Source organism: Zootoca vivipara, chromosome 1 (assembly GCF_963506605.1).
Source record: "Zootoca vivipara chromosome 1, rZooViv1.1, whole genome shotgun sequence".
In the NCBI taxonomy this organism is placed as follows: domain Eukaryota; kingdom Metazoa; phylum Chordata; class Lepidosauria; order Squamata; family Lacertidae; genus Zootoca; species Zootoca vivipara.
Genome location: NC_083276.1, coordinates 89574961 through 89587364, shown reverse-complemented (window position 1 = coordinate 89587364; position 12404 = coordinate 89574961). Strand labels below are relative to the sequence as shown.

The window sequence follows — 12404 nt, the reverse complement described above, 5'->3', positions numbered from 1 at the left end:
TGTGCATTATCTATTCTTTTTAATTTACAATTTAAATACCCCCCTGGTTTCCAGAGTTTTATGCAAATATTAGTAATGCTAAGCAGATATATATATAAGCCAGGATTCAGAGAGCTCCCTGGATACACAGAAGTACTTCCAAGTATGCACTGATGTTTCCCCTGACCACAACTCCCTATTCTTCCTCAGAGGTTACTCCCAAAGGGCTTTAAAGTTTGGAAGCAACAAGGATGGATCCAAGAAGCACATAGAAAAGCTCTCTGCCCAACTCAGGAGACCCTAGCCACAGTAAACTACTAAATTAGATTAAATCCACCGGGGGAAAAACAATCAGAACTTGTAAGCAGCTACATTGTGGGGGTTACTTTTAGTATCATTATTATTATGATTATGGTTTTAAAACCTAAACCAGAAATATGTTTATCAACAGTTGCATTGCTATAATACCACAAAACAGGATGCTGTACGAGAACTACAGAATGGTACTCAGGCCTTGACATTTAAGGTCTGTATGTCGTGTGGTAGTGTACACAGTGTTTAGCTTACTAGAATGCATTTTAAAACATATGAAAACAAGTCAGAAGCGTAGCGCACTGATAAAACAATTCACACGAGGAACAATCCCAATCAACTTTGCACAGGAAACAATTAAGTCTCTCTCTCTCTCTCCAACCTGGTAGCAAATTTTATTTTCTCCAAAACTTATGTCAGTAGTAAAGCATTAGATAAAGTGCTACTATTTGAAATTCAAGAAATTTAGGCAAAAAGTAAATATTTTAAAATGTGTTAAATATCAAGTAATTCCACCAAATAATGTCCGTCAAGGTCTCTTCATTTCCATAGTATTAACATTGTTTCCAAAGAGCCATTTCCAAAGTGTTAACATAGTGGTCTTCAAATCTCTCATAGGCCAGAACATTTGGTTTGAGGCAGGGGTGGCTAGCTTGTTCCCCTCCGCATGTTGCTCAATTACAACACTCATAATTTCTGACAATTGGCCACACTGGCCGAGGCTGTTGGGAGTTAAGAGTCCCAACATCATCTTGGAGGGCAACAGGTTTGTCACCTCTGGTTTAAAGGCAATACAATTTCACCACTTGCCCTCCGATGTTTGAAAGCAAATACTTTCTAAACTTTCTTAAAAACTCAGATTGCAACTGATGTGAAAGCCTATGGGTTGTTAAAGTTAAGCATTCAAAGTTCCGAATAGGCAAAGAAGACTTTCTCCTAATCTTTTTACTATACCATTCCGAAGACTGAGAAACAACCATTTTAACTTTGGTTTGTATTTCTTCTAATTTGGCGGCAATGACTAAATCAAAGCGAACATTAATTTTCCTGTACATCACTTCAATTTTAACAAATCAATATACTGCTTTGTTAAACAATGAACTTGTTGGTTACAATTTAACATCTGTACCCAAAATTCCTTTCCTCCATTGCAAGTGGTAAAGGCGCTAACTGAAAGTTAGTTTTGCATGATGGAAACAAAGACCTGTGTTTGTTTCTACATGGCAGCTGGGTATTAAAATTAGGAAGAGCATGCATGCACACACATACACACAAGCTACTACAAGAGACCCAAGGGATATCTGCAGGAAATCTAGGACACATAATTTAAGATGATTCCCAGATCGTAAGTTGCAAGACTTTTAATTATCAGCTTGCATCCAAAGATATGGGCTTTCCCACCATTCCTCTTCACTAAAGCCTCCAAATTATACTCCTGGGGGTCAAGGGACCTTCTAGCATGGCAAGTGATGTGGTACAGGGTCTGTAGGAGGAGGAGAAAAATCAGCAGAAATTGTGGTCAAGTGCTTTCCACTTGTACAAGAATGCCTTTGGATCCAAGCCACAGTATTCATATAAAGCATTTGTTACTTCACTTGGTTGAAGCTATTTCCCCCCAACCCTAATCAGCTTCTCAGCCCAACAAGGACTGCAGTGAAGAATACCAACTGCTTACAGTTGCACTGCAAAAAGGGAAGGAGACACATTTCATTGAACCCTTTGGTCAACGTACAACTTCAACACCCCAAGAGCCTTGTGGATAACATCCAGAGGCTAATTTTAATAACCAGTGCAATGAGCAATTCCCCTGCACATCCCAAGCTGCTTTCTCGGGCTGCTTCTCTCCCCCTCTCTCTGCGCATGGATATTTACAATGCCATGGATTCAGTCTGTTTGCACATATTGCTGGAATACACATGCAGACAACTGGATTTTGTTACATGTTGGGACATAAAAATAGGAGAGACTGCATAATATGCTGAACTTTCTCTTGCACAGCATATGCTGATCTAAGTGATCTGTGAATCTAACTATGCAGGTAAGTTTAAGGCCAGTAATTTTAAAAGTGCAGGTGGTACCAGGTGTCTGCACTGCTTTCCAACAGCCAAGTCAAAGACCGAGGAACAGCACCTGCAAGATACAGTATATGGCAAGAACTCCTAAGAGTTCTTTCAGGACCTTGGGTAACCATCCATTGCCAACCACGCACTGCCTATTCTTAGTTACGCTCTAGTGATTCTGCTCCCTATCAAGCAGACCCTTACCAAAAAAATTAATGGAGTTCTGCTCCACCAGATGGAAAAACTGCTGAGATTCTACAATACGGCATTTCCTTCTTCTGGGCCTTCATGCACAGCTGCAACTGAAGCATTTCTGCTGCTTTTCAACCTTCCACAGATGCAACAAACCTAAATCTGCACATTGCTTGTGGCAAGGTGCAAGCCATACTACTTCCATCAAAAACCTCTCCCCAGCTCTCTGCACTTGCATTTTGTGCTTTCTGTGATAGGACAGCATTTCTAAATTGGGAGCTGTGGGATACTGCTACCCTATAATATATTATTTCTCTAGTATGTTAATGGGCTGGACTACAATGTATTAATGTGATAGGCTTTATTACATCAGTGAAGATGTCTAATATTTTAGACTTAATTTGTGGCCTTATGCTGATCTTGGTTTCAAATGATGCATGTTGGGGTATAGGAAAACCACTAAGGGACAACCAGGAATCCTGTTCTTAGGCTAACATAGGGACATTACTGCAGCACTGGAAGTGGATGTCTACTCCAATGATTTGGAGGGACTATGCTCTAAGTGGCATGATTAGCTGGCACACTTAAAGTCATGCTGCTCAGAGAATGACTGACACTGAGGGTACTTCATATTTAACTTTCTCCAAGGTATACCTCTACCACCCCAAAAGCCACACACCTAAAAAGGCAAAAAAGCAATTTTAAGAAGTCTCAAAGAGTCCTAGATTTCTGCATTAGAAACCTTCAAAAGTACTTTAAATAATCATAGTTTTCAGTCCTTAAGATAAAAAACAAAAACACAAAAAACATACATCAGAAACATACATTGGCACTAAACCATTTCCCTATGGCTCTTATTTACAATTAAAACAACCTGAATTAAAACAACAACAACAACAACAACAACAGGAAGTGTTACATATGATTCTTTTCTCTCCCATCTTTTTTTTAGCAAATAGTAAGAAAATAATTATTCATAAAATCCAACATCCATAACACCCATCATTTTATATGTCATTATTCCTGAAACATACATTCATGTTTTGTACAGAATGAAAAAACATACAAAAAATATTTTTTCCCTTTTCTTTTTAGCTTGATACAGATCTTCATAACCCAATGCAAAGCAATGAACAGTATTAACTTTTAGGCCATATAAAAATATTAGTAAAAGGCTATTTATACCACTATGGGAAGATGCATTTTGTGAAGATCCACTTTTATGGCATGGTAATGCTTTGTTATATTTTCTTTACTATGTGCATTTGAGGGAAATTCCTGTGGTTTGTTGATCTGCTGCCCTACCAAACTAATCTCTTTCCATATTTCTTCATTACTACTAACCAGTAAGCCCTAAATCAGCTTATATCAGGGGTGATGGAGGTTTGAAGGCAGCTAATGTTTCTGCCTATATGACAGATCAACACCCTAAGTACCAAAAATATATGCCAACAAAACTATACATTGTGGTATATATGTTTCACATGGATTCAAATTGCTTTGGCAACCTCACATAAGAAAATCAGCGTATTTAAAATATCAATGATATACAACTCTAGTAATTTCCCTTGTTATAAGTTTATAAAATGGGCAATGCTGTTTTCATTTATATGTTGGCAATAGTAACATACGTTGGCAACAGTAACACATTTCACTAGAATGGATGCAGTAATTTAATATTTACTTTAACGTGTTACAAATGCTTAAATTAGTCCTGCAAATAACCAAGATTATGGCACTGAACTATTTCCAAATTAAAAGCAGGAAAGCCTTCTATAGGTATTAAACCATTTTTGAAGTAAGCGGTTCAAAATAGAATATGAATATGCAGTATATAGCATTATTTATATTCCTATTTGCCATCTGACTGGTTGGTAGAACTACTGGAGGCTTTTTATAAAAAGGATTTCACATTGCTTGCACTAACATCTAAAGACGATTTAGGATGCAATGCAATATTGTTAGCAGTTACTCACATTGTGCTGGGTAATCTGAAACTGTCTGAAGCATAGTTTAAAAATGCATTTCAGCTTTTCATTTTGTGTTGAACAGAAACAAACTATTAAAAGCCACTGGATCCTTCAATTATCAATTGATGTAGAACATTTGAGTCCACTATCCCCCTTCAATTTCAGAGCTGTCAAAAGTAGCAGTTTATCAAGCACTCATTCCAATTTGTGAGAGCAGACAAAAGTGTATTCCTACACCCTGAACAAATGCTCAATTAGAGACTGAGGGGTAGGGGTGTGTGTGTGTGTGTCTGTGTGTGTTTTAAGAAGCCCATTATACCTTATCATAATGAAACTACAATTTGGATGAAAGGAATTCATTGACACTAGCATTCATTTCTACACTGACTCAAGAAGTTATATTAAAAGGATAATGCTGCAATAACTTCAAAACCAGAAATGGAGACTACTGGATTTGCTTTGAAAATAAACGAACAGGCCAGCAGATGACGTTTTGTTTTTTTGCAAAAAATAAAGTTTCTCTTTCATTTGGTATCATGATGAAGAGCTGCTACAACTTTGCACCACACAATTTCAGGGCATTGGGTACAAACTTTATACAGCAGATTTGCAGCCCCTTCCAGCACATATAGAGGAGAATAAGTGGGGTGTTTTTTTAAATAAAATAAAAGACAAACCTTATATTATCATCTATAGTCTGCATATTCTGCTTTTTTTAAAAAAAACATTAATTATTCAAACCTTTTTAAAATACAGGGCAGCGTAGGTTTTCATAAAGAAACAACTGAATCCCAAATGCATATTGTGCAAGAAGCTGTCTCAGGTCTTCTTCTTCCTCTTCTTTAATAAAAAGGAGTCAAAAACCTTTACATGACCCTAGAATGAGTTCAGATTCTGTATCAGTTAAGTGCCTCCAACTGCATACATGCTAATGACCTCAAAAAAGAGGCACAGAAATAAAAATGAGTACAAAAGAACACAGAGATCCCAAAGAACATATGGAAAGCATAAATGTTTTGGAAACAAGCTGATGGCATTTTATGCACCCTCCTCCCCTTGTCTTGTCAAAACACAGTATAGCACAAACATGACTTGAGAAAGCACAAATGTGGACTCGGGAAATGTAACTGGCAAGCAGGTCATGGGGAAAGCTTACCTTGAAGTTTTAAAACAGTTATCAGAACTATCAAAAAGGTATAGCGTACTCAATTACAAAGCTTTTTTTTTTACCTCTGTGGAAGGCTAAAAGAAAGAAATTCTAAAACTATCTACTGGCTTTACATTTGATGTTGCAAATATTTTACCAGTTGAAAGGAATGTGTCAGATTTCCCACTTCATTTCATAGCAGTAAACAATTATTACTTATTTAATAGGCTGGGGTGCTCTTGCTACCCATAGTAGCATGCAGGTACTTGTAGAAAGAGAAGGAATGGTATTTTTGTGACCCCCCTATCGTATTCTAAGTACCATATTCTAAGCACCAAGGGCCATGCTTTAAAGTGTGAACCTGCTAAAGTAAATGTTACAATGATGATACTTCCCCCTTTAGGGCCAATACAAGTGCCTTGTCATTAAAGACATACACTGTAAGTCTCAAGGCACTTAAGGGGTTAAGACAAAACACATGCATTCATTCCCATTAGGTAATGTCGTCAGATGTTACAAAACACACCAATGTTGTGACATGCTGAGAAACAGAGCTACCAGGTCAAAAATAAATGCCCCTCCTACTCCACCCTAAATAAGATGCTGGTTAAACGGGCCTTTATGCAGCTACTGCCGAGTTAGACGAAAATGTAGCTTTCCACTATTAATCAGGTTAGATTTTTAGATGGGCATTGGGCAAAATGTGCTGCTTCAGTAGGCAGTGTGTCTAGTAGTAGTAATATTGCTAATGTTTCACCAAAATAAAAAACAAAACAGCAAGGATCTTAACACAGCAAAATTTAGCACTGGAAGAAATGGCTTTGTGTGTATTGTTGTTGCTTTAAAAAGACATAGGTGTCAACCAAAGAGTGAAAAGTGTTCCAAGCCTTTTTTTTGTAGCAGTTCAAACAAAAAGGGACTGTATGGCACTACAATGATGTCTGGAAAGTCATGGAGTTCCTTAAGTCTGGTTTGTTCGAAGCAAAGCATGAAGAAAGAGTCTTCCAACACAGAAAAATCATAGTGTTTTAGAGATCAATTTTCAGTTTCAACATAAAGTGCAATAGTGCTGAAGTTTTTTTCCATGTCCTTTTTCATTTCTTCATTGCTTTCAGACACCATTTTTTGCAAGTAATGTTATGGCACACCAGTGTCTTATATGGATTCTTCTGAAAGGTATCTTTTGTCTTCTATTAATGCAGCGAAGTCGTTAAAGGTCTAACAAGTTCTTCTTCATACACTTTCAAAATAGCCTCACAAACGAATCTGTATTGACTCTAGAAAGAACAGTGCGATAATTTATAAGTCACAGAAAAACGAACTGGAGAAACTAACTTAGGAAGTCTTCAGTACTTGAGAGACACCGTTTGATACAACAGTTTAAAAATTTTTCATATACAAATATATAAACTTACATTTCAAGGGCTGAAAATTTAAAACAAACAAACAAAGAATGTGAAATTAATATTTAAGTAGCAGCCTTGAGATTTTCTCCCACTGACATATTATTTAAATATTGTTTAAGTTGCTCACTCTGATCATTAGAATAAATACGAATTCTAGGTTCTATAACATCCTATATTTTATAATATCCATAGGCTACCTTTTCAGGTTTTTATTAGCATATAACCAGTCTTTAGTGCATCTAGAGAAACAAAGATCTAAAAAGAAAATTGTGTTCGCACAAGACAATAGCTATGTAATTTCTAATATATAGGGTGAATCTAAATTCACATTTAAAACATGAAACCTAGGACAATGCCACCTTGTGGTTAACATGCGGAAGTATGAACATTTACAGGGGAAACGGAAAGATTCAGATTTCAGTTTTAGAATGGCGATAACAAAACACTAAATCACTTTTCCTATGTGTGTTTTAATTTCCTTCTTGAACTTAAAAGCAAGCCTTCACTTCATTTCATGATCTCTAAATAAAATCGCATATGGTTAACTACTTGTTCTGCATCAAATATGTGCACCTTGATCCAGAAAAATATTTACGGTATGTAAGCAGAAACATTATTGCAAGTACATTTTTCCTACTCCATGCATGGAGGTGTGCTATGAAGAGGGGAGGAAACATCTGGAGTCCACAGATGGTGTTCCTGTACTGTGTGCACAGAAGATGAATAGCATCAGCTCTGACCTTGCTAATCATTTCCTTTGTTGTTTGATAGAGGGAGGGGAAAGCAGGTGTTGGACACCAGACACAACGGCTGGGGTCAGGCTAGCATAAGCCAATACAAGTGAATGTTTTAGCTCCACGCATAGCCCCTTTGCTCCTCTCATAATGCAAATGAACGAACAATCAACAAAGTCTTACATTAACTATAGTTTCTCATTTTGAACAAAATGGAAAAACTGGTATATAGGCTTCAGAAAATGCCAGGATATTAGGCCAACTTCAGTTTATGGCTTTAACCATGGCTTCCCAGCATACAAGACATTAGAAACTATAATTAATGGAAGAGTTCCTGGTTTGATTGCTCCCTCATGCAAGGGGGCTACCGTGTTTCTCACATTTTAAGACATGTCTTATATTTATTTTTACTCAAGAAAATAAGCCTATGGCTTATTTTCGGGGGGTGTCTTATTTTATTTCTTTTACTAACTGGTAAGTTGCTGCTGCTGCTCAAGCACCGACAAAGCGCCCAGCAGCGTGCGCCGCATGGAGCCCCGAGCCAGCGGGACCCGCTGAAGCGCCGACAAAGCTCCCGGCAGCACTGCGCAGAGCGCCCTGAGCCGCAGGAGGAGCACCGTGGCTCTCGGCCTCTCCGCCGTCCCGTTCCTGTTTCCGCCGCAGGCGCCACCGCCTCCTGCTCCCTCCCGGGGCGTCCCAGGCTTCGCCCGCTCGGCAGTGCTCCATGCAAAGCCAGGGGCGAGCGCAATTCCACCAGGAGGTTCCTCCGCGGCACCCGTAGAGACCATAGAGGAAAGGCGCGCGGCAGACACACCACTTCCGCCTTCCGTTACCCTCACCCACTCCTGCTGCGGCTCGGGGCGCTCTGTGTAGCGCTGCCGGGAGCTTTGTCGGCGCTTCAGCGGGTCCCGTGCCAAGGGGAAAGGAAGGGAGGAGGGGAGAGAGAGCGGGCAGAAAGGGAGGAGGGGAATAATCGCTGGCGCTACACGGCGAAAGAGAAAGGCAAGTTATGGCTCCAGGTGGAGCGACTGTCCCGAGATAATTGGAAAACAATCCTGCACTGTGTGAGCGTTTCTGCAGACCACGAGGCGCTGCTTGGCCCTTCCAGTTTGCTGCTGCTGCATGCCACAAACAGCGGAGGGTGAAAGGAGCAGCGCCGGGTAGCCAGAGTAACCTCCACCACCCCACAGCCACAACGTTTCCCAGCACAGGATGATTGAGGCTTTGTCGGCGCTTCAGCTGGGTCCCGCTGGCTCGGGGCTCCACACGGCGCGCGCTGCTGGGTATTTTGGCGAGGCCCTCCAGAACTGCACTTACGGTAGCACTACGGCTTATTTTCGGGGTATGTCTTATATTTTTTCAAAGCATGAAAATCGTGCCATGGCTTATTTTATAGGGACGTCTTAAAATATGAGAAACACGGTATATGTATGGCTAAAAGTTTTGTATCTTTTTTTCTCATAACTGTCTACCACTACCAGCAACAAACGACATCTGTTTGACAAAGCAGATGCTGCAAGTTACATACAAATCAATACTTATTTAAAAATTTAAATTGGTTGTTTCTTTAAAATTCAGTTAAGATTCATCTATTTAAAAGTCATTGTTAGGCATTTGTGATACTGGAAGCAGTTTGTTCTAGTGTATCAATAACTTACAGGAGTTTGGATCATCATGGCCCTTTGATCTCTCATAGTTCTCACAATATCCAAGGGAAAAACAGGCTGATTGCACTCAATGAGACACATAGCTGTTTCCATAGTGATAAGAACTCCTGTTCGTCCAATCCCAGCACTGTAAAATAAAAAGGACTAATTATTATCACATTTAATATTTTAAAGTACTTAGGAGATATATATAATTAAGTGGCCTGAGTCAAACTTTTCTGAGTTAGCTTACATATACAGCAGCAGCATTTTCCACTTAACGAACACTTTTCCGTAACAAAGATAGTAGATTTAATGAGAAATAATATATATGTACTTATAACTGTTGTTCTTTGGGAAGCAGCCACATCACACAAATAGGCAAACAGCTAGGTTTGAACTTGTTAGGAAACTCTTCAAAGGCAGTGTTTTAGAGTGGAGGTATGCTAACTTCAGACCTGTGTAGTTTATTTGGCTTACTAGAACCCATGTGATCCATCAACATGCTTAGAATGTACAGAGCAACAATATATATTCAAGATCTCTTAATATTCAAGAAATAGCCAGGAGCTGCTTTTTCTGGCTCCATCCAACATGGTTTGAGTAACAAGGTCTTCCTGAGCTCTGGCGTGCTCCTGCATCCATAATTATCCTTTGGTGTTTAGTTGGTCTCTTAGAATTCTATGTAACTTTTTTCTTTTGTGGTAGCAAACACGGAAGACTGGATAAAGAGAAAAATGGGGCATAATTCCCAGGATTATCAGCCTTGGTTGTCGAATATAATCCGTTCCAGAAGACTGTTCGACTTCCAAAATGTTCAACAGCCGAGGTGCAGCTTCCAAATCGTTGCAAGAGCTTCCTGCACTCAAGCAGAAGCCACATTGGACGTTCGGCTTCTGAAAATCATTCCAAAACTGGAGCATTTACTGCCTTCCGGGTTTTCGGCATTCAGGAGCCAAAACATACGATAATGGAGGCGTTCGGGAACACAGGTTTGACTGTACCCATTTCCACTCCAGAGCTCAGCAAGAGATTATACCTACTCTATGATTATTTAAAGGTAAAGGTAAAGGGACCCCTGACCATTAGGTCCAGTTGTGACCGACTCTGGGGTTGCGGCGCTCATCTCGCTTTATTGGCCGAGGGAGCTGATGTACAGCTTCCAGGTCATGTGGCCAGCAGGACTAAGCCACTTCTGGCGAACCAGAGTAGTGCACGGAAACGCCATTTACCTTCCCACCGGAGCGGTACTTATTTATCTACTTGCACTTTGACGTGCTTTCGAACTGCTAGGTTGGCAGGAGCAGGGACCCAGCAACGGGAGCTCACCCCGTCGCAGGGATTCAAACCGCCGACCTTCTGATCAGCAAGCCCTAGGCTCTGTGGTTTAACCCACAGTGCCACCAGCATAATGTACTACCTGCTAAATAAGGCTGATTTCCCAGCCTATTAGCAACTCAGCTTGCCCCTTGTGTGTGCTGTTCTGAGGGTTCCCCAGAGCCAATTTCAGGGGACACGGGGGGACTCCATTGCATTCCACTGACGGCTCATTAGGTAAATCCCACCCATGATATTTTATGTTTGTGATGACGCCGAAATCCAAAGCTGAATATGAAAACAACAGTAAGAACTTAAAACAAGAATTAAAGAATTCTAGCCTTGTATCTATGCTTTTGACCTACAGTGCAATGGGAGAACCCATTTATACAGTCTCCAGCAGCTGGTGTTTAGTTAATGAAGCTCCTGAAACTGAGCCCTAGCCTATTTACCTGTTCTGAATGAAAACCACTTGTAGGTGAACAGAAAAAGTTTAGAAGCAGAGCAGCAGCATGGACAGAACTGCAGTACCGGTAGCTGCTGTACAGATAAAAAAGCTACAGAAACTGAATAACTATTAGGCCAGAAGGAAGAATAAAGAAGCCATGCATGCTGCTGGCAACATGTATTAAACAATACAATGCACAATTACTATGTACATTACTAGTAAGGTACCCCTCTTTAAGATAGTTCAGCCATTTCTATTTTAGCCTCATACTTCACATGCACGGTTAGTACAGCTTCCTAAATTAGTTTCCTATCCAGTTCTGGCACATAAAGACATCATAGCTTTATGAAGCATGAAAACATGTTTCCAGACAATTAGGCAAAGCTCTTCTCATTCAAAACCAGAAGGTCAAAAGAAAACAGCAAGTAAGTATTTCTTTTAATTTAACAGAAACAAGAATTCAGCTCTATATTTGTAAATGAAGAAGGCTATAAAATGAAATAAGGTTTTTGGTTGAAACCTTGAGATGGGTGATGCAGTGAGTTTCCCCCACAAGCTAAATACCTGCAGTGAACAACAACCGGCTCTTCTCTGCCAGCTCTTTTTTTCCTGATGAGACACACAAAATCCAGGAAGTCACTGGAATCATCAGGAACCCCGTGATCAGGCCATGCTATGTACTGGATTTGAGTAAGCTGACGGTCCTCATTTTCCTAGCAAAACAAAAATTGTTCAAATGCAATAGATCATTTCAGTGTCTTCCTATAACAAGTTTAATTGTCAAAGTCAACCTATCTCGGTTTCAAGTTTCTACTTTCACTGGTCACAAAATAAATATCTAGATGCTTCATGCCATTTAAACAAAGTGCAAGATCATTAAAAAGTGTCCTGTGGATTTTCAAAAACAGACGCCATGGGCCATTTGCTGTGCTGATTTGAGGTTAAAAGGTAAAGGGTAAAGGGACCCCTGACCATTAGGTCCAGTCGTGACCGACTCTGGGGTTGCGCGCTCATCTCGCATTATTGGCCGAGGGAGCCGGCGTATAGCTTCCAGGTCATGTGGCCAGCATGACAAAGCCGCTTCTGGCAAACCAGAGCAGCACATGGAAACACCGTTTACCTTCCCACTGTAGCGGTTCCTATTTATCTACTTGCATTTTGACGTGCTTTCGAACTGCTAGGTTGGCAGGAGC

The 12404-nt window shown here is 40.1% G+C and overlaps 1 protein-coding gene across 3 annotated transcripts in view; it reads right to left on the bottom strand.

Moving 5' to 3' along the window:
* Positions 1–3532: 3532 nt before the first annotated feature.
* Positions 3533–12404, bottom strand: part of PTPN4 (protein tyrosine phosphatase non-receptor type 4) — an 81221-nt gene continuing 72349 nt past the window's right edge. For all 3 annotated transcript variants that reach the window (XM_060278648.1, XM_035128650.2, XM_035128655.2), the window contains 3 exons: positions 11776–11924; positions 9459–9594; positions 3533–6937 (listed from right to left, as the gene is read on the bottom strand). In XM_060278648.1, the coding sequence (XP_060134631.1) occupies positions 6854–6937; positions 9459–9594; positions 11776–11924 (369 nt within the window). In that variant the 3' untranslated portion in view covers positions 3533–6853. The remainder of the gene's footprint in view (positions 6938–9458; positions 9595–11775; positions 11925–12404) is intronic.